This window comes from Corvus brachyrhynchos, unplaced genomic scaffold, assembly GCF_000691975.1.
Source record: "Corvus brachyrhynchos isolate BGI_N302 unplaced genomic scaffold, ASM69197v1 scaffold162, whole genome shotgun sequence".
Classification (NCBI taxonomy): domain Eukaryota; kingdom Metazoa; phylum Chordata; class Aves; order Passeriformes; family Corvidae; genus Corvus; species Corvus brachyrhynchos.
The window spans coordinates 3,327,470-3,349,668 of NW_008236696.1; the positions used below are offsets into that span (position 1 = coordinate 3,327,470).

Sequence of the window (22,199 nt, forward strand, 5' to 3'; positions counted from 1 at the left end):
GCAGCAGAAGGATTTCTTTTGTATTTCAAGTCCAGTCCAGCCCAGTCCAGTTACAGGAAGCCCTGTAATTTATCTCCTACTTCCAGGTCCTTTGTCCTTTCTTTCTCTGCCCAACCCAGGTCTTCTTTTCCCATGTTTCTTGTCTTTCAGCAGTTCCAGTAGTACATGGCTCCTCTTCACTGCTTGTACATATTTTGACATCAATGTTTGTGTATGTCAGTGTCCTCCCATTCCTTATTCTGATTCCGTTGCTTCTCCCTCTGATCGTTTTTTTACCTGATGCCCAATTTTACTCTCTTATTATTCATTTTCTACTTTTCTTTAGTCACCATTATTTTCTTGCCACCTTTGGGTGACAGAGGACAGTTGTCTAAAAGGCAGACTTATGCCACTGTTCATACCCCATGTTTCTTTTGAATGTGACTAGATATATTCTTGGCCTTAGCACACATTTTTTGTGTTGGTTCCCCCTCCTCTCCCCAGAAGTAACTGCATTTACTGCAGTGGAAACTTGAAAATGAACTTTTTGTTTGCTGGAGCCATCTCTGTGTCCTTTAGTGTTCAGTTGGTTGTCTGTGGTTTGCTGTGTTTTTATTTTTCCTCCTTGTTTCACTGTACATGACAGAGAGACAGGCTGTCTTTTTATTCCTCATTGTAAATTATTATGTGTTGTTGAGATGAATATTAAGTGCCAAAACATCTGTTGTTCTTTTTAAGCTTGTCCTGAAATAAAATATGTGTCATTTAGTTAGACTCTGTGGGATCCAGTGCAAAGTGTGTAGGTTAGGGGTGGTCCTGTAACTTTTCCAAATATATTAAAGAGTGGATTGTAGTTACACAGCAAGACTCTTGTGACCACAGCCAGTGTAATTAATGGTGACTGCTGATGAGCAGACACCTTGAGCAGAGCCTGTAGCAGTCCTGTATGCATGAATTTTGCAGGGAAACACTCTCATGGAAACCAGGACAGAAGGCACAGAGGAGCCAGTGACCCTGTGTCATAACTGGCACATTTTACTTTATATATGACAGGATGGACGAGCTTTTAATTCTTCATATTTGGGTATGGAGACTTGTGGAGACTCAAGGTGCCATTTTACTCTCTTCTGTGATACTGTATTAGCAAATTTTGCCATTGTTCCAGAGGATGTAAAGCAAACACCTGTGCATGAGGCACTGTCCCTGAGTCTGGAACTGTTTGCCATGTTAGGAGATCACCATAGCCCTCGTGTTTGTGTAAAGTAATTGTTGTCTGAGCCACCTCAGGAGCTGGAATTGCTAAACCCTGAATTTCCCTGAGGGATCTAAATGGTTCATGAGGGTTGGTAATGGCATGCAGGTCATTAGGTCAAATCCTGATCAGGTTAGTGGTGTTTTAAAGCTGCTGGTGTCTGGTGCCACAAGCAGTGTGAAATGAGGGGGTGATCTCTCTCTCTGTGTCCTCATGGACTGGCACTTGTGTTTGCCAGACCTCTCACCCACCAGCTTCCTTGCTCTGCTTTTGAGTTCTGAGAGGGAGCAACTGGTGCATTTTACCTCTCTTTCACTGTGCATTCTCTGCCTCTTTCCTTCCTCAAAACATGAATTGTTGTCTAAATAAATAAGAGCAGCTTTTTTTTTTTTTTTAATACTTTTCTCCCTGGTGTGGACTGTGTGTTTCCCTCTGTGAATAAAGCACCTGGCATACCATGACTACCTTAGCAGCAAAGAACAGGAAGAAATGAGTAGCAATCCCTTTTCCTTCTGCTTAGAAGGTGAGAAGACTAATCTGCTCTCGAGTGGCCTTCTGGGCAGTGATGGAGCCTGAGCAAATACAAGCTTCTGCCCCAACAATGTCTTTACATTGGAGTAATAAGGAAAGGGAATGTTTATACATTATCCTAAACTTCACGCTACGTGTCTGCTGCATCCTCAAGCAAGAGTGGGGGGGAAAAATACCCCCCCTGGTTTTGTCTGTCAGGACAAGTTATGCTTTTCTGGTGTAAAATAGTGACTCCAGTACTTTAGATAAGCTGCCTTCCTCCAGCATAAACTTTCACACATATCTAAAATGAATGTCAAATACAAAGATTTACATACCACAGACTGTGTAAAATATCATTCCTTCCAGAACTGTTTGTCTGCTCAGTAGGGTTAAATTAACCAGCACAAAGTTTGTCTTAGATCACAGCTGAGTGTTTTTTGAGCACCAAACTGGGGCCTAATCCTTCATTCAGCCATCTACAAAGGTGTCTTTTCCACACAGGGCCCTGTTTTACTGTGACCTTTTAGGCTTTTGAACAGTCTGTCCACTTCTTTCCAAGCTGTGGGAGAAAACACTCTGCCTGTGTTCTCTTGGAGAAACAACTGTTTTGTCAGTAACCACAACTAATTTACTCAGCCTCTACATTTAGCTCCTATACTGAAAGTGTCAGATTGTTGTCATAGGCTGCCTCAGAAATGGCTCAGTGGTCTCTTGGATTCTGTCCAGAAAGAGAGAATGATCTCCAAGAAAACAAAACTTTAAACAAAGTTCCTGAGACCCTAGGGTGACAACACTGTATGTTTTTATTTAGACTGGGTACCTCTAGGATCCTCTTGTAGAGGACACATCCATGACTTTCTCACAGAAAGAGGTAATGCAGAAGGATTTGGAGCACAGGATAGAAGAGCAGACAGCATGTATGTGTCTAATATGACTTGTTGCTGAAGTTAATGATCCTTACTTTCATATATATATTTATAATTTACTTCTGAGGAGCCTGTAAATGAGTGTAGTTCATGCTGTTCTTTGGGGAATTTAACACGAGATGTTCTGTACTATCCAACAGCACAAACACGCTCACAATAGAAGGAAGGTCACAGAGCTTCTGAAAGGCTCAGTCTTTGTTATGCACCACCTACTCAAAACAATACATGTTAGAGAGCTTGAAAAAATTGATCCAACACCAATGAGCAAATGACTGAAAGTCCTCCTGGCAGTTTGATGTAGGAGAGAACTTAGAGTGGTGTTAAAATTGAACAAGACCCTGGTAACAGCGAGCATCCACACCCAGCTCTAGGGTGAGCAAAAAGTGATGCCAGGTTATGTTACTGAAATGTCAGCATTTGTGATCAGCACCAGGAGTATGTATCTTTATATTTCCTTTGTAACACCCTTGTCTCCAAGCTCTGTGCTTGCACGAATGGAGAGAATCCCTGATAGATACTGAAGAATGTACACAAAACACTTGCCAAGTTTTTGTTAGCCAGTTTTAAGAGCCATGAGGTCACTTGAGATCTTGTTTTTTCTGACAAGGTTGTGATCAGTTGTAGAAGTTGTGGCAGCGTCCCTGGACCATCAGCTCTGCTGTGCTTCTGGTTTGCAATGATCTTGCAATCAAATGCCCACAAGAAATTCTGCTATTTCAAATAAATGCTTGTGCTTATTTCTGTGTTTTACAAATTTCTGTGCCTTCGAACCTCTGTGGATTGGGCACTCAAGTGGAATTTTCCAAGACTAACTTCTAGACCTCCAACTTGGATGCTCACTAATGTGTAGTTGCAAAGTAACTCATTTCAGAGAGTTTCTGTAGGCTGTGGAATGGAGTGTTATGATATGTGATATGATGTGGAAGTTTCTTCGAGGACTGATAGTGTAAACACCATAATATGCTATGAAAGCCATATTTTAAGTGCATGCCTGATAACAGAAAGGGTCTGCAATTCTTGGGGCTTTTTCCTGTGTGCTGGGTCCTTTCTGTCCTGTCCAGTTCCTTCCCTGCTGTAACTGTTTGTGTCATTCCTTGTAGGATTCTGAAGGAGGTCTCTATGTGTGCATGAACACGTTTCTGGGATTTGGAAGGGAACACATCGAAAGGCATTACCGGAAAACAGGACAGTGTGTGTATCTGCATCTGAAACGACACCTGATAGAGGTGAGACTTGTGGCTTCCCAAAGAACTACCCTGGCAGTTCTTGTGTCTCTTGTGCTCATTTGGGTAATGCATTTCAGACATAAACCAGGTTCTGAGTGACTGAAATTCACACATTCAGATTTGGGGCTGGATATCAAATGCAGGTGCTTGGATCCCAACCAATCCTATAGCTTCAGCTCTGAGATGAATCAAAAGCCCTAGAGAGTCTTACAGGTAGCTCCTTTCTGACTTCCGCTGCTCTTTTTCACGTCTCGTTTCTGTGCATCACATACATATTGTCTGCATGTTATGTGCATACTGTACATAGCCAAATACCTTTCTGAAACCTGCCTTTCAAGTGTACAATTACTGGCTTTGACTCAGATTTGGCTGAGAGTTTCTGAGATCTACTTTTTATATGCAGTTGACAGGACTCATGGTGACAGGACTACTTTCCATCCTAAGATACCTGTACAGTTAAACCCTGACTTGGTCTGGGATCTTAAGCGTGGCTTAAATTAATGCTGGATTCTAGAGACATACACTGCCCCTCACTTAGCCTTTCCCCACACACTGATGTGCACATACAACCTTATATTCACTGTTCTTCCATACTGTCACTGCGTGTCAGCGGCCACTTACTGCCTGTGCTTCCTAACCTCTGTTTGTCTGTGGTTTGTCTGGCATCTTTAAAGGACTGTAAATTACTTCTGACCTGAGTGGGCACTGGGTTTGCTTATAGCTCACTCTCCCATAAGCTCTGTCTCTATTGGCAATTTAGAGGGCTTAAAATAACTGCTTGGAGTGGGTTAGAATCCTTGTTCCTCATTCTACAGCAATGCTTCCCCTGGGTGATGAAGGCCTTGAGTTATGTGAAGGGCCCTGACCACTTATCTTATTTGCAGTAGAGGACTATTCATATTTTATCAGAATTACAGTGAGATGGATTGCATGTCTTCCAGGATGAGATTGTTAAAGATATTTGTTATACTTTAGAATTGCCTTTCCTTCTAAGGGCAGTACCAACATTTTCCTTCTGTCTGTTAACCGAGTTTTTGGAGAGCCTACTCTGGTTTTAGCAATGGTTCTTCTGACTGAATTTAACACTCCTGAAAGATGCTATCTGGAGGCAGGTGGGCAGAAATCCTGTCAGCTTTCCTTGTATATAACTTTCTTCCGGTATGTTAAGGTAAACTGGGATTGAAATGAGGCCTCATAAGCTCCTTTCCTCATAAAAATTAGGCTGAAGGACTCTAAAATGGAGTAACAAATACCCCAACTGTTTGGTGTTGCAAACCCCTTTGATTGAAGAAGTTCAGTGGTTCCTGTTTTTCTCCTGGTGAATCATGATGCACCAGAGGGGCTGGCTCTGTGCTGCAAGGTGGCAATGCACTGGTGCTCTGGGTCATGTGGCAGGAAACAGGGTTTGACTACACAGTGCAGGTGAATATTGCATCATCTAATAGGGCTCTTAGCCAGGATTCCTCATTTATTAGCTGTGGATTTTTTTTTTTTTTTGGGCCATTGCTATTTACTTCTTAAGTGATATCCATGTTTTCCTTTGAGCAATTTGAAACATCAAGTGTTTTATGAAGTGTCTCCATTGTGGTTTTGGAAGCCAAGATTTTAATGGTGTATGGTACAGTAAAGCCAAAGGCATTGGATATGCTGTCTTAAGATTCTTATGGTGAGGCTTCTATTCCTGCCTGTGGTTCCCTTGGCATCATCCTTGCAGAATGCACTGCATTGCTGCAGAAATCCCGGGTTGCTTCCCAAGATGTTTGGAATAAATATCAGTTGTGTATCTTGTCACAATTCAATTAGAAAATAAGGGTCACATCTTCAGCCTGTTGGCTCGAGTAGGGCTGGTGCTTCTGCCAGTGGCAGCTCAGCACCAGAGGCACCTGCTGAATCATCAGAAAAGGGCACAAGTGCAAGTTATGGAGCACCCTCTGGTAAGATTCTTAGCTAAATAAAGGAAACTGGTTTTTATTTTTACTTTTCCACAGAGTTACACTCTTCAGAATTTTTAAATCAGCCACTTTCATGTAGCGTATGACCTGTGTACGGCTGCCTCGGTGCTATTCATTTCCAGGCAGAGCTTTAGCTTGGTGCTGGAGTGATACCTCAGCCCTCTTGAAAACACTGGGCAGAGAAGCACAAAGGTTCCTTCAGTGGTGACTTCCTGGATATTATCCAGGGCTGGTGGTGTTACAAAAAGTGGGAGAAAGCAGAACAGGCTGCTCTGTCACCTTGTCCAAGGAGCATCACAAATGGAATTTAATGCCACTGCTGATGCCTTGTGTCACTCTCATTTGTTGGGCATGTCAGATCTGTTAGAAAGAAAAATGGGTTTGTGAATGGGGAATGTTTTCAGTGATTTCTGACAAGGTCAAAAGACTTTCATGTTGTGGATTTTTCAGGAGTATTGAGCATCTTCAATTCCGATGTATTTGTATTTGGAAAAACAAACTGAAATAATTTCCAGCCTGAGTTAAATACAAACACTCCATGTGAATTCTTTCTCTTTGAAATCACTAGTCTAAATGACTTTCACAATATCACACTTGGTGACATCAGAGTTCAATGGGAGCTTCCTAGCACTGGAAAAAACAATTTTTTTCATTCTGGAAATACAGTCCTTGGAGTATGTGTAATTTATTCATAATGTATTTTCAATTGGGTTATGTTGTTTCTTGCTGCTGCTTTTAAAAAAGAGATTTAAAATACATTTAAAATAGATTCCTGGCTACTTCCTTCCAGCTTGTTAAATTCCAGTAGCATTAAAGAAAGAAATGTTATTTTCACTTCATGAATGAATGTTATTTTCATTTCATTGAGGAATTTTTATTTTAACTGCTGGAGTTGCAATCCTGACTCTTTTCCCTAGGGCTTTTATATGTGAATAATGGATTCTGTTCTTAAATGCAGCCAAGGGGTGTTGGCATCTGCTCTTTCTAAGAATGGAAAATTTTCCTATGATGTTTAAGACCTCACTGATGATTAAACCAGTTTGCTTAGGCCAAAGCTTTATTTACATGGTGAAGGGAACCACCCAAAATATGTGACCCTTTTGCCTGTGAAGGGGCAGGGGCGAACATGAACTTTCCCTGTAGGCTGACAGGTTCTTGGCTGGTTTCTCTCCACCTGTTGTATCCCAATATTATTATTAAAAAAAAAAAAAAAGTTGCCTAACAACCTGGCCAGTTACACTAACATTACACACTACATCATGCATCATGTTGGCATCAAATAGCCACTGAGGCTTTTTTGATTTAATTTGATTTAATGGTGCCATTTAATAAACAGCTTAAGGAGCAAGTGCATTGACTTTGACATTTCCTCAGCCAGTTGTGTTTTCCCTTGTAGTCTGAGGTATTCTGAACTGGAAAAGTAGCAAAACTTAGTCTCTCTTGGAAGTTACTGTTTTCTGCTATGGAGCTTAAATTAAAAATTACAATAAAATCCCCCACTAAACAGTTGCTTGGGTGTTGTTGAGTTTCCTCCATACTTCCTAATATTTAGAAAACGTGGTAGTTTGGCTTCGTCTTAGTGGAGGCAGGTGTAGATCCTGATGGAAAGGGCATTTTTTTCTGGATAGAAGAAAATGAACTGAACTAACAGATAAAAGTGAAGTGGTCCTACTGAAATTAGTTATGAAGGGTTGAATCCTTTATGCAGATAATAGCCTTTTCTTCTGCTCTCTAATTCAGCTTTAGTCATTAAGAAATACTGTTGGGGATCTAGTGGAGAGAGGTTTGAGAGGTGCTGGGTGTCCCTGTCTTGGTGACAGCTGTCACCCATGGTGGCTGTGAGACCCACTCTGATTAATTGCTAACACAAGAGTGAAGGACTCAGGTGGAGGCTTCCTCACTCCGTGGGGGTGGTGGGCAGTGATGGGTCCCAGTGTCAGGGGTGAGCAAAGAGCATTTACATTCTTGCTCATCAAGGGCTATGATTTAATAGAAGGGGTTAATGCTGATTTACTGTTGTCTCGCTTGATGGATTTTTAATTGTTTCTTTCTCTCTTTCCAGAAGGTACCAGGAGCATCTGGTGGAGCTTTACCCAAAAGGAGGAATGCTAAGCTATTTTTAGGTATTGTGAGCAGCTGCTTTCATGCAGTCCTTTTCTGACCCTGTCTGCAAGTGAACTTGGGTTCTGCCCACCATTGTGTCTAGCTTTGGGGCTTCTTTTGGGTTTTCTTTTCCTGCTGTTTGTTTTGGCTTTCTTTTTAACTTTTGGTTCTAGATTTTAAAGTTTGTCCTGGCAAATACATAATTCTTAACCATTTTGGTGTATATTGAGAGATGTGTGTATATATACATGAAACATTTTAAATGTAAAATAGATCCTCAACTATTCTCAAACAGCCTAGGCTTTGATAGGCATTTTTTACTAATTCTCTCCATTCTCTCTCTTTGTGATTTCCACAAAGCACCCTTTAATTAAAATGTTTACCCATACTTAGTGTTTATGTATATCAGGGCCTCACTGTGGCTCTATTCTGCTTGGCAGCTGGCCATAGGAAGGGTTGTTACCATTTTAAAGTTGTTACACAGGTAAATGCTCCTCAGTGATGTTGTGGTCTCTCCTGTAATGAATGCAACTGCACATATATCATGAGCATCTCTAATTCTGTTATGTCCACTGTTATATTCCCTTGCTTCATGGAAAGCAGTTTTCTTACCATGCCCATATCATCCAAAATCCATTTATTCAGATTACCCAGAAAACCTGAGGGAGTCATAAATATGGATGAGGAGAATGTGATGAAAAGCCTGTATTCTCTTTTCTCCCACAGCCTGTGGTATTTCTTCAATTCATCTATTATTTATTGTCTCTGTATTAATAGTAAATAGTGAATTTTTCTTCAGGTAACGAAGAGGTGAAATGTTTTCTTTACAATTGCCAGCTCTTAGGGCTAAAGGGAAACAATAGAATGACCTTCTGTTGGAATTGCTTTGATCTGTGGAATGTGTCCCTAAGAGGTCTTTGCAGATTGTGATTGATTAAATTGTTGTTGTTAATGTAAGTAAATCTTGCAAGGAGGACTAAGAAAGAAAAAACTCTGAAAATACGTCATAAAAAAATTAGACTTCTTTTGTAGGAAGAGGCTGTTACATTGCAGGTGCTGGTCTAAATGCTATTTCCTGCCAGTTTACATTGAAAATCATGATTGTCACTGGATGCTTATAAAAGAATGGGTTTAGAAACAAAGCTGGCTGCAGTGCAGCAGTTGTTGTACAGTGTTAGCAGTGTGAGTGTAAATACAAAGTACAAAAGCACATTCAAATTCTACTCTTGCTGGTCTTCTGCATACACCTGAAGGCTCCTGTCACTGAGGTGTGCTGGCACACAGGGTACTGGCAGAGTGTCTCTGATGTGCCACGTTGAAATGCTCAAATTCCACCCTTGTGCATGAGCATTTTGTTCCCCCTGAGTAGGTCTTGAGCAGCAGCTCCAAGGGAACTCCTGAGGGCAGTGCAGTTTCACTGGGCTGACTTTAGGAATTGGATCTATCACCATTTAATCCAGCACTGCTGGAATCTAATGCACCTTTGAAAATGTACCTCATCTGGTCTATTCTAGTCTTCATTGCAGCCCCTGCTGGCTGGGAGTAGACTGGTATCAAATCTGCTCTGATCCTGGAGATGGTACTTCCATGCATCCAAGTGTTTCGTGTCCATTTCTTTGGATCAGCAGGTGTTACTGGTTTTGGCCATGCTTAAAGCAAAGAACAAAGAATTATTCCTGTCCTAGTTCATAGCTGAGGAAACGAAAGCACAGAGAGGTCATCTGATTTGATAATTTTGCATGTGACAGCAGCAGAGGTGGTGAGCAAAATTTGGCATCTTATCTCTTACTCCAACGTCTTTTTCACTGGTTCAGAGCTGCTGATCTTCTCATCTAAACAGGTTGTTGTAATTCTGTCTTCCTCGTTGTGACCTTGGGTACCTATCATAGAATGGTTGGGGTTGGAAGGGACATCTGGAGATCATCAAGTCCAATCCCCTGCTGGAGCAGGTTCATGTAGAGCAGGCTGCACACAATCCTATCCAGGCATATTTTTAATATCTCCAGAGAAGGACACTCCACGAGCTCTGCTGGCAGCCTGGTCCAGTGCTTTGTCACCCTCAAAGTAAGGAAGCTTTTCCTCATATTCAGATGTAGCTTCCTGTGTTTCAGTTTGTGTCTGTTGTGCCTTGTCCAGTTACTGGGCACTGCTGGAGACAATCTGGCCCCACCCTCTTGACACTTGCCCTTAAGATATTTGATAAGGTCTCCTCTCAGTCTCTTTTCCAGGCTGAACAGGCCCAGCTTGTCCCCCTAAGAGAGATGCTTCAGTCCCCTAATTATCTTTGTAGCCCTCCAGTGGACCCTCTCCAGTAGTTCCTTGTCTTTCTTGGACTGGGGAGCCCAGAACTGGATGCAATACTCCAGGTGCAGCCCCACCAGGGCAGAGTAGAGGAGGAGGATGATCTCCCTTGATCTGCTGGCCACACTGTTCTTAATGCCCCCGGGATACCACTGGCCTTCTCAGAGGACACAAGAACACTTTGCTGGCTCATGGTTAATTTATCCTGGCTGGTGCAGCCCTGGTATGTGACATGCCAGGTAGGGCTTGCCCTGGCAGACAAAACCAGACAAGGATCAGTGGGAAACTCCAGAATCCCTGTGTTTCTAGGTGTCTATCAATAACTCCCTGAAGGCCTGGAGATTTAAGCTTTGTGTACAAAGTCAATCCAGTTTGGGCATTTGTTACATTGCTTGTTATAATCCTCTTTGATGTAAAACTATTAAAGATACTAAACCCCTTTCAATCTCTTTAGTATTAGGAAAACATCTTTTAGATGCTCACTGATTACTTTCTAGCACTGCTGCTCTCTAGTAAATGCACTAAAACACAGGCTGCTTGGCCAGTCAACTGCAATACTGATCCTTCCCTAAACATGGAAAGATTCACAGCAAAGTGTGTGTGCATGTGCACATGTGCATTAGGTTGTGGGCATGTTTTGGTTTAGTTTTCTTTGGAGAAGGCTGGAGGGTGTTGGCTGTGAGTGTTCTGTGTAATCAGGAAGCATAACAGCATTGTTTCTTGAAATGTATGAACTGCCTTTAATCTGGCTGGTTTAGGTGTTGCTGGGCAGTGTGGGCATGAGAACTTCAGCTCAGGCTGTGCAATGTTTCAGGGGGTTTGGGGTGATGTCTAAAGCAGACTTGTCTGTCTTATTCAGTGCCTTATGTGTGAATAGGAAAAACTCAGTTAATGGGATGTCCTGTGATCTTCCTCGTGAGCTCCTGGTCAAAAGGGGTAGCAGAATTAGGGGGAAGATGCTTGTGCTGAAGGCACTGGAGGTCCAGTTTTTACCACAGAGTTACCAGCAGAGTCTCCTGAACTTGTTATCCCAGGAGTTATCAGCAGAGTCCTTCATAATGTTCTAATTATGAAGAATTAATGCAATGTAAGTGGTCTGGAAAGGAATTACAAACTGAAGAAATGGAATTTGCTGGTTGATTTAAAATTATCTAAGAGATTAAATCTAAAAGTGATTTTTAAGGTGTTACTGAGTAACTGAACAATAGGTGAAGTAGTAGAAAGATGCAAAGAAGACAAGAGAGGTGCTTTGACTGTGTGTGCACAGGGATGTGGTCCACGTTACTTGTTGCTGCTCAGAGAGGTGGTTTTGAGAGCGAGATGGGCTGAATGGTTCTCTGAAATGTCAGCTGTCAGCAGCAGTGGGAGATTTAAGTGGAACACCAGTAAAGCAACACTTTATATTTTGTTCTCTATCATTCTGCTTTATAAATAGGAAGTGAACCTCTCTTTTGAATAGGAAAAATCTATCTGCACACAGTATGTCCCCGTTTCTCTCTCCAAAACCAACTAGAAAACACCATCCCCCCTCATCCCCAGCAAACAAAACACCTCAGGTAGATACTTGAGCTCTGCATTGAGGGAGGAATCACCACATTTTTGCCTGGTCCTCATGCCCTCTTCCTGAGCATCTGTTGATCCGTGCCAGAGCCTGGACTCCTGGCTATACAGAGCTATCGTAAAACTTGCCCCTAGACAGATGTCCTGTCCCAGAGTGGTTACCAGAACATCATCTGCCAGTGCAGCAAGCTGTGGGAGCTCTGTTTTGAGCAAAGTCAGGGCTAACTCAGACCATCAATTAAAAGTGTTTTGAAGTCCTCAAATGAACAGCTCTGTCAGCAGATCTGTGTTTGCTGGTGAGGAGAGTGTCAGCAAGGAGCAGAATCTGTGACACACAGTTGGTCTCAGGAGACCTTGGAAAGGAAAACTTTCACTTGGACAGTCTGGGACAACTTGTAAACTTGCTGAGCTTTTCCTCAATGGCATTTCCCTGCTGATGCCAGTGGATGCACTCATGGCTCCTTTACCAAGTGTAAAGGCCGTTCCTAAGAGTGGCTGTACTGGATTTGACCACAGCTTCACTTTGTTCTCCCAGGTCTGATAGGCAGGAGCAGAACCCTGTTTGCAGTAAGGATGTTTTTGTTTGGAGAGCTTCTGAAGGGGACATTTGCCTTGAGTGGTTAAAGTCTATATTTATGTGAGTAAGCACATACAGAGTATCTGTATCTGTGAATGAAAAGTTGTGATGTAGGAGAATTTAAGCATTTCCCAGCAATATTTTTACAATTTAGCCCAGTAAAACTGTGCATATTCCCCAGCAGCAGCAGTGGAACTGATTAGCTGTTGCTTTTTAGTTCTGCCATTTATGCTTGAATTGAGTATATGATGGTGAGCAGATACCTTACACTAATGGAGTCTTAATAGTTTACTAGTTTAGGTAGAACTGTGAAAATCAGACTAGATTAACACATGCTGCTGTCAAAGCAGTTATGAATTTGAATTTTAGTCGTTTAGTTTTGCTTGTTTAACACAGGAATGTGCCAGAAATGCAAGGGGTGAGATCTTACCTAGCAATAGGAACAACATAAAAATGCTTTGGGGATGTAGCAAGCAGTTTGAATGTTATTTTACAAGTAGTGAATCATCCGAATGATCCTTGTGGGAAGTTTCACTTTTCATTTTTCTGCAAAGGAAAATGTTGACTGGAAAGTAATTTTGTAAAAAAAAAAGTTTCTTTTTTATAACTCATCTGATGAGTGCTGCTGCTGCAATTCGCTATTATTTAAAGGCTTCAGGAAGAAATAATTTGATTTAAGGACTCAGGCCTCCACTTCCAAGTCAATACAAATTTGTCCATTGCTTTCAGCGAGAGCAGGATCAAGCCCAGATTCCTAAGATGTCTTTCTAGGGTTTCAAAATTAGTTGTAGACTCGCTAGTCAACATCCTCATTCAATTTTCATGTTTGTATTGCCTTTCACACACACAGCCACATCCATATGTGCAGGAAATCCCATTTGGGGGTCCTGTCTGGAGTCTCCTTATGCTCCTATTATTAGTGCAGTCAGTTGGTAACTTGTCTAAATCTGATCTGGACACATCCACTCCTTCTCTTCCCCTCTGCTGGGTTGGTTTACATTACAGTACTGTCTCTCCCAGCTGCTGTTTTCAGTCAGTTCAGCAGCAGTGCATTTCTCACCATCACTCAGTGATGCCTTGTGAGTGCAGTAAATTTACTCTACTGACCACTCGCCCAAAATAACAGCGTCAGTTGAGCCTCTGCTCTAAGGTGTCTGCTGCTTTGCTTTTCCTGTCGTCCTGGCCTCCCAACACAACACTTGCAACCTATGAATGCTTTGTTTTGGTGGCCCCAGGGTTTAACTGGGGCTCTCAGGAGGCACCAGAAAGGTGCTACTCCACTGGAAGGGAAAACAGTGTCGTGTGGACGTTGACCATCAAGCTGTCACTCTTTGAAAAGATTGTAAACTGGCTTGTTGTCTTATGGCTCAGTCTCAGAACTGAGTAAAGCCTTTTTCTGCCTTCTCCTCACAGAGCATCTTGGAAGAACATCCTTGATCAAGAAACAGCTTTGGATGAAGTATAGTGCTTGAAAGTTCATGTTTTTCAGTGTCTTTAGTGTTAATTTTTAATCAAATATGCTCCACATGCAAGTAGATTTCACCCTACTCCTCTTTCCTATAGTTACTTATTCCTCTCTAAAATTCTGCACTTGTTTGAAACTACCTGCAGACAGCACATGATGCATAGTGGCTGCAGGGTCAACTTGCCCTCATTTAGTGTGGGCTCCATTGCCTTCTAAAGTCACAGTCATCTACTTTTATTATTTCTACCCCCACACTTTCTCAGCCATGCACAGGCACAGAAAATATAATGCAGGTACAATTTCTTACTAAACTTAACAGCTCTGTGTCTCAGCACGCACAAGCCAAGATTTAAAAATATGAGTGATGTTTCAACTGACATCATTAAGGGCTCTCTCTGACAGTCACCAAAAGAGATCAGTTTATATGGTCATCTGCTGTATGGAGGGATTTCAGTCAGTGACCTTAGAATTCCATTCCACTCTTATGTACTGGGTCTGGACTCTGAGAAGCTGTCTTCAGAGTGATAAGGCAGTACTTTGTAATACCTAGTCAGAGGGAGTAGGTGTTAGGTGGAAGTGTACCAGCTTTACACCGTCACCTTCAAAAGGGGAATTTTAAATCCTCATGGTGTTTCCCAGGACTGTTATGAAGCTTTGTGTATCCTTCTTTAAAGTAACAAGTGGGATGCTGCCATATTGGCATGTCAGGCAGAAGGAGTCCCATGCTGATGGGACACTGTTGTCTGCTTTTCTGCCAGCACAAATGGCATGAAGCCTGAGGAGGTGAAAAGGAAATTCCCTTCTGTGCCCATTGCTCACAGGAGGCTGGTGCTCCTAAGCATGTGAAATCCTTAGATGACAGCAGATGACTGCTAATAGGATACTCCATCTTTCATCCCTGGATCACTGGTTCAGATGCAGGTCAGGCCAGCAGCGGTGAAGTCTCTACTACTTCTGGCTGCTGTCTGGCCTGGGAGATGAGCTGCAGTGTGTGTCTGAATTTTGAACACAGGCAACCTATCACTGCTATTTCTATAAGGGGATTGCAAGTGCTGTGAGCTTAATGTCAACAGCACAAGGCAGTGAAGATCAGCAGGTCTCACACATGTCCCCAGAAGCCGGTGGCCGCTGTGAGCTGGTGCCAGGTTCCCTCTGGTGGCTGAGGCACTGCGTGACCACAGCCCTGCAGGAGGCTCACTGCCTCTAAATCTGGCTGAACATACACTGAGTTTTTATCCTCTCTGAGGAACCTCTCTCCCATTTAGGAGGTGGTCAGTACTTTTGGCTTTGTTATGCTGGCCGCCATCAAATTTCTGGGAAATAAGTGAAAATTCCCTGTGATGCGTTGCCATATGCACCATCAGCTCCGTTTCCTTGTTCCATAGAGCAGAAGAGCTGTTACAGACTGCATCTGTAGAGATTCACCCCTTTATCAAACACAGAACTGTAATACAAGCTGGGAAAGAAGCCTGGAGTAAAGTGAGGGATCATTATGAAATGGTGTGATTTGAGGAGTTGGTAATGGATTAATACATTCTCTAAAAATGTCATGCTTTCAGTATGAAAATGTTCTTGCTTTTGTGTCTGTGTTGAGCTGGTGAGAAGGAGCTTTTGTTGGTTGCTGCTGAGAGAGGGGTCATGCTGCTGGAAGTCACTGACGGTGGGGGTTGTCACCTCAGGGCTGGCTGGTGCAGCAGGTGAGCCAAGAGTTGATGTTCCTCTCAAGAGGTGGTCTTTCCAGGTCAAGTTAAAATATATTTTGGTACTTGTTTTATCATTTGGGCTTCTCAGTCTGTTACTGCCCTCTGGGTAAATAGAGAGCTCAGTTTTCTGAATCTGGCTTCTGTCATCCTCACCTCTGTCCCAAACATACATTTGAGATTTCAGGCATTCCCAGGGTGTAGTGGTTGCTGCCAGTGCTCGTTTAGGGTCAAGTGACTCATTAAGCATCTGCATGTTCTAGGGGGGAAATTAAGAGCCAGCTTTGGCCACTGCTAACATATCTCTTTTTCTGGTTGAACCTTATTCTGTCAGTGACTGGTACATCAGAATACAGGGGATTCCACATCTACAAATGGGAGAAGGATCCACAAAATCCCATCATTGACTTGGAAGTTCTTGCAATTGAATCTTGTGAAATTTCTGAAATGTGCATGTTTGGTCTTAATTTTTTCATTTGTCCTAGGAAGAACAGAACAAGATTTTAACTGAGTCTTGTCACTGTGTGATAATTATATTAATAATTATATTTTTTCACGGAGCTAGAGATACAAACACTAGCCATTTAGTTCCCAATATACCCTCCTGCTTCTCTCAGGGTCCACATATTTCTGGGCAAGCATTTTAGCTGATGTTGCTTGGTCAAGGCTCATATTTAAGAAAAGAAGTCATTCCAACACTGGAAGAAGAATGTACACAAACACTGTGGAAGGCTTGATCTTCAAAGGAAAGCTTTAGTAGTTAATGAGTGCTTTTTAAACATAGTTACACTGGTTAAGGAGTAGAGTTAGCAACAGAGGGACATTGGTGGTGTTACTGTACTTGCTGCAGCTATTTGAGACTATGGATGAGACACAGGAATAGTTCCAGCCATGGACATCTTTACGGAAGGAAAGACCACAGGTTCAAGACAGATGGCAGCCACAGCACGTTTCAGCCAGGTCTGTGATCTGGAAAACATGGGGTGCTCTTTTTATTTGTGCTCTGCAGTTTGGGGATGTGCAGTGCGACTTGGTCTCTGTGCATTATAGCATTTCAAAATACTGGGTAAAAGGCACAGCAGTATTGCATCCTGATTTTGTCCAAAAGGAGCAGAATTTTGTTAGCTGTAGAATGCAATGTCGCTGCTTAGAGAGAGGCCAAACCAACTGTATCTGTGATCGGGGATGACATCAAGTGGAAATCTTAGTCCTGAGAACATTCTCTTGCAGGATGGTGAGATTTCAGTTTAGATCAGGATTTCACAAATATTTCTAGCCAGGAAAAACCACTGGCTGATGCCAGGCAAGCACTGTTTATAGTGTCACAGTTTTGGAACCTTGGATGGTGGGGCAATCTCCTAACATTCCCCATCTTGTTTTCCAGATCTAGAGACAAGCAGTGATCTCAACAGTGATGACTTTGAATATGAGGATGAAGCAAAACTTATTATATTTCCTGATCACTATGAAATCTCATTACCCAACATAGAAGAGCTACCAGCACTGGTCAGTGAGTGTGTGGAAGTGGTCATAGGAATTGTCTCCTGTTTCTGTTTTTATTAAGATGATGTCTTGTTGTCTTATGTGCAGTGCTTGTTTGGACATAAAGATCTTTCTTAACTAGCTATAATAAGAGTGTCAGTAATTTTAAAAGTCATCTTTGTTTCTTGTATTTCCTTCTATCTCCTGTATTCATTCCCTTATTATGGTGCCAGCTTGTCCTAGGAAAGCTCACATAGTACATGTGCTTACTCTCCTGCTAAAATAATGATGACAGTCTAAAAGATTAGATGCATATTTGAGTATATAAATAGTCTACTGATAAGCAGTTCTGTATGTGGTTAGCAATAGGCTGAGTGCCAAGTTCTGTCCTGTCACTGAGTCGTGTAAGGCTTTGACTGACATCCACTTGTCTTCCAGGTGACGATAGCTTGTGATGCACTCCTCAGTGCAAAATCACCCTACAGGAAGCAGGAACCTGACTCCTGGGAAGAAGAGCTGCAGGCATCTAAACATGCCAAAACACTTGTACAGTTAGACAATGGTGTTAGAATTCCCCCCAGGTGAGGACAGTAAGGTTTGTTCCTTGTATGCTCTCTAATTCAGTCAGGGTAACTGAACTAAAGGCAGAAACTCAGCCACGATTCCCTTGCGTGGCTGGCTGTGAGGGTTGGTTTGGCCTGCTGTAATGGGAAATCCACTGGCTCCTGTATGCCTGCTGTTTCTCTCTGTTTTGTCTCGCAGTGGTTGGAAGTGCTCCAAGTGTGACCTGCGGGAGAACCTGTGGCTGAACCTGACGGATGGTTCTGTGCTGTGCGGGAAGTGGTTCTTCGACGGCAGCGGGGGCAACGGGCACGCCATGGAGCACTACAAGGAGACAGGTTATCCCCTGGCAGTGAAGCTGGGAACCATCACTCCTGATGGAGCAGGTCAGCCACGGGGCATGTTCTGAGATGAGGTACCTTCTGTGCATGAGACTGACAGTGTGCATCTATTCCCAACTGTGTTCGTGCTTCTAGTGCAAGCGTTTGAGAGTGTGATATGGAAAGGAAACCCTGGGAGCCTGCAAGTGTTGATCAGGGTTGGGGGGGATGACACACACTCCATTCTGAGAAAGCCCATGCCTGTTTTATCTGCTCATTTTATATTTTGTATAAATATTTTTGGGGGTTTCATAGAATACTAGGCTTATAACAGAAGAATGGTATTAGTTTGAAACAACAGAATCTGGAGAAACAATATTTTTTAGTTCTGCTGCATTTCCTAGGGCAAATGGTTCAACTTTCTGTAACAAAGAAACAACAACAGGGTAATGAGCTTTTTAAATTTAGAAGTCTGTTTGTAACAGCATGTATGGGTTTTTTAATCACAGTGGAAAGTGCTCTTTTTCCTTATTGAACAAAATGTTGCTGAAACAGTCATGACCACTCATCTTTGTGGGGCTGCTGTGATGCTCATTTGTAAAATGTGTGATGATCTTGAGAGGGGGAAAAAGCTGTAGCTGTGTCCTTGTTTGCATATTCTCCAAGTGTGATGTTCTGCAGCGTTGCTGCAGAGGGGATTATGGCGTGTGAGGATTAAATGGAATAAAAACATGAGGAGCTGAAAAAGTCATAAGCAAAGAGATCTTTTGTTGCAGCTGCCTGGAGAAGTAAAAATGGAAGAACACATAGCATGATTATATTTTGGCTTTAGTGCTTATGACTACAGAGACAAAAAATTGCTGTTTAGAGCAGCCCCTTTTTTTAATAACCATCAGTTGAGAGCTTTTCTAAGTCCTGTTCGGTGTTGAGGAAAGGCAACTGTAGTCAGATTCAACCAGCTGTGCCACAGAAACACTTAGTAAAAACCATTTTTTTCTCTCCCAGATGGAATGTTTTTTCCTTGCATGAGCCTGGTCTTGGGTGATTTCTATCCAAATCTCTCAGTTATTGAAGGTATTTAGGATTTGCCCAGCTGTAGGTTTCAACTGCATGTACAAAACAAACAGGATATTCTGTAGGTTTTTGTTTCAGAAATTTTTCTTTTCTTTCCCATCTTTAGCAGCAATACTTGTTTCCTTATGGCTTCTGTTGTTGTGCCTCCCACTGATCAGCTGCTTCCTCTCTTATGTGGCCTTTGGGATAACAAAGGACAGGCTGTCATCCTTTCCTCTGAATGAGAGGCACCAGCTGTTCTCCACAGACCTTTGTTCTTCTGGATGATGTTTACTTGGTTTCCCTGTAGAAAAATCTTCCCTCCCCCAACCTTCCTTGTTCCTTTGCAGCAATTATTCTGTCTCTGATCTATATTGCTGTGGTACTCATAACCCCTCTGGGTTATAGATGGGCTTCAGGAGAGAGGCTCTGTGGCTGATGGTGACACAAAATCTTTCTGTTTTCTGCTTCCCTGGTTAGAGGTGAAGAGGTGACAGTAGAGGAGTAATAAGCGCTAGTCCCTGTCCTGACATAATTTATTCCTTTTTCACACCAGGAGGAAGGAGAAGGAGGTGGTGCCAGTATTCCACTGACACTCACCCTCCATGTACACAGAGGAGAGCTCTTTGTCTTGCCCTGAGATGTCTGTGCTGTGTACATTATGAAAGGTTTCTGAGGCATTAGCTCCAGCAGATACATCTGGGATCAGGGCAGAAACTGAACCAAACTTCTCTTCCACTCTTCTACCTTGGACAGGATGCACCAGAGAGTCAGAAACGTTGTTTGCCTCAGTGGGCTGAGCACTGGGCAGACTGTGCTACCTGCTGCCTCTCTTGACATTTATTTCAAGTCACTATGAGGTTGCTTCTTTGGGAATAGATTGAGGCATGGAATGGGGCATTGGCCGGGGGAAACCCCATGTGACCGATACTTGAAGGAGTTGCTTTGTGGATGCTAATCTTAGCAATTGTCAGATCCTTTTGGGGGGATCCTGAGCCACTTGTTTCGTTAGGGACAGTGTTACCATTGCCTGATTTCCACTAAGTAGGAAGGAGAGATGTTTACACAGCCAGAACAGGTGTAAATCTTGAGCTGCGGAAGAAAATGAAGTCAAGTAGCATTGAGATGTTTCTTTTCTTAAAATAATATTAATCATAATGATTGTTATCAGGAAAATAGTTTTTCACCCAGAGGATGGTTGGGCACTGGAAAAATCTCCCCAGGAAAGTGGTCACAGCACCAAGCCTGAGTTCAAAATGTGTTTGGACAACGCTCTCAGGCCCATGGTGGGATTCTTTGTGTGTCCTGCACAGGGCCAGGAGTCGGACTAGATGGTACTGATGGGTCCCTTCCACCTCAGCATATTCTATGATTTTGTTCTCTGTTTAATAATATTCTTTGTTCTCTCATATTTATCTTGGTGGGTTGCCCCCCTCCCCTTCCACTTCCCCCTTTCTCACTCTAATGACACCAGGTCGTTGTGTGTCACATTTGCTGACTTGTCTACATTCCTCATCTGCCAGAGTCTGTATGGCAGCACTGCAGACCTGTGTTTGGCAGCTCTTATCTTCCATCTTCGATTTTTTGAAACAAGTGAGTTCTTTCTCCCATGAACTCAAGCTACACAGCAGAAAGTACTGAAGTCTGGCACGAGCTGGGCTCTTGAGCAGAGCATTAGTCTTGTGGTCCATTTCTGCTGCTCTGGGTCAGTAGTCCCAGGTGATTTGCTCTCTGCAGTTGTCAGAGCAGAGGGAAAACAGTATCAAAGCTTCCCCCCTGAAAGCAGTCACTCAAGCTCAGTTGCTGTGTAATCTCACTCCATCAGGTGTTTGAACTTCTTGGGATCTTCTGGCTGTGCTGTGACCTCAGCAGAATACTATGGGAATGTTGTGATGCCATGTGTGTGGATGAACAGTCATGTCTTCTGGGTGCATTTGCTACCACACAGAGGAATTCCAGCAGATGGGCAGCTACAGCCACGCACATGCCAGAAAGGTCATGGGCACCAATGTTAATGGGGCATCTGATGGCTGATCAGCAGCTGGCAGCACAGCTCAAAGCACAGCTCCCTGCTCTGAGAGGTTTTCCATAGGGCTGGTCAATGTTAAAAGTTAGTCTTTGAGTTCTTGGCTAACCTTCAGTGTGTTGTTTCAGTGTGGGTTTGGTACTAGCAGACTTCAAGGAGAATGCCTTTTGTTAAAGGGAATGGGCTGAGTTAGAGCCAGGGTCTGCAGCTGCCAGGAGAGGCCAGGGTAAGGACCTCTCAGAAGTGATATTTGTGCTGTGAACAGCCTTTATCAGTGTTCCTGCTATCTCCTCCTGAGTTTGTTTCTGTTCCTTTCTCCTGGCTAAGCTTTCTCTGTCAGCCTAGATCTGGTCTTATGGAGCAAGGTCACTGTGAGAAACTGCTGGGCACGAGGGAAACTTGCCTGAGAGAAATGCAGGGAGACTGGCACAGGGGTTCTGGATTTTGGTATGAGGAGACACCAAAGCAGTCATTTACTACAGAGGTAGAGACCTGAGCAGAGAAAAGATGGAAGGCCTGTTCAAGTCTTACAAGGGCATGTCTTATCACTTCTATCCCTTTATGATGCTTGCAGCTTTATTGTTTTTTGTTCAAGTAGGTGAAACCTGCTCTGAACTCAGTGTCATTATAGGACTCGCTAGGTAAACTCTAGAAAAGAACATTTTTACTCTCAATTTTTTTGTCCTTCTTTTGGATTTATTAAACTTGGTTTCATATTGAAAATATCATCATTAGACATACTTCTTCCCTTCACAGTCTGAACTTTGCCCTCCCAGAATGTTTATGGGCTTTTACTTAAGGCCATTAAGGGCCTATCATAGAGAACTGAAATGTAGATCTTCCAAACAATAAAGCAAGACATCTCACTCAGAAAATCAGCCTTTCTCCCTAACCACAAGGTTAGATTAATCTTAGAAGTCCAATCCAGTGGTGTGTAATCCAAAAAACCTCTCTTTATTCTAATAAAGAATTCCTCTGTTCTCCCTGTATCTCTGTGTGAAAAGGGCATAAGTGGATTTCTTAAACTGTACTAAAAATTAAAATACTGTTGGCAATAGTGAGTTGGGCTGATATACTCACAGCTTTAATGTGTCTGTCTGTATCTAGTAGCTCTACAAAAATTCATAATCTCTTTTTATCATGTTCAAAATGTGGAGTGGCCACATATCTGAGAACTTTGCATACCCTGTTCCTTGCTTTCCC

The 22,199-nt window shown here is 42.7% G+C and overlaps 1 protein-coding gene across 3 annotated transcripts in view; it reads left to right on the plus strand.

Annotated features, from left to right (window-relative positions):
• The first annotated feature begins 3,740 nt into the window (after positions 1-3,740).
• The window catches only part of USP13 (ubiquitin specific peptidase 13 (isopeptidase T-3)), a 40,526-nt gene continuing 22,067 nt past the window's right edge, over positions 3,741-22,199 (plus strand). For 2 of the 3 annotated variants that reach the window (XM_017726923.1, XM_017726924.1), the window contains exons 1-5: positions 3,742-3,896; positions 7,911-7,971; positions 16,939-17,060; positions 17,475-17,617; positions 17,799-17,983. In XM_017726923.1, coding sequence (XP_017582412.1) covers positions 3,798-3,896; positions 7,911-7,971; positions 16,939-17,060; positions 17,475-17,617; positions 17,799-17,983 — 610 coding nt within the window. In that variant the 5' untranslated portion in view covers positions 3,742-3,797. Of the gene's footprint in view, positions 3,897-7,910; positions 7,972-16,938; positions 17,061-17,474; positions 17,618-17,798; positions 17,984-22,199 lie in introns of all 3 variants that reach the window. The other variant, XM_017726925.1, reaches the window with a different exon arrangement.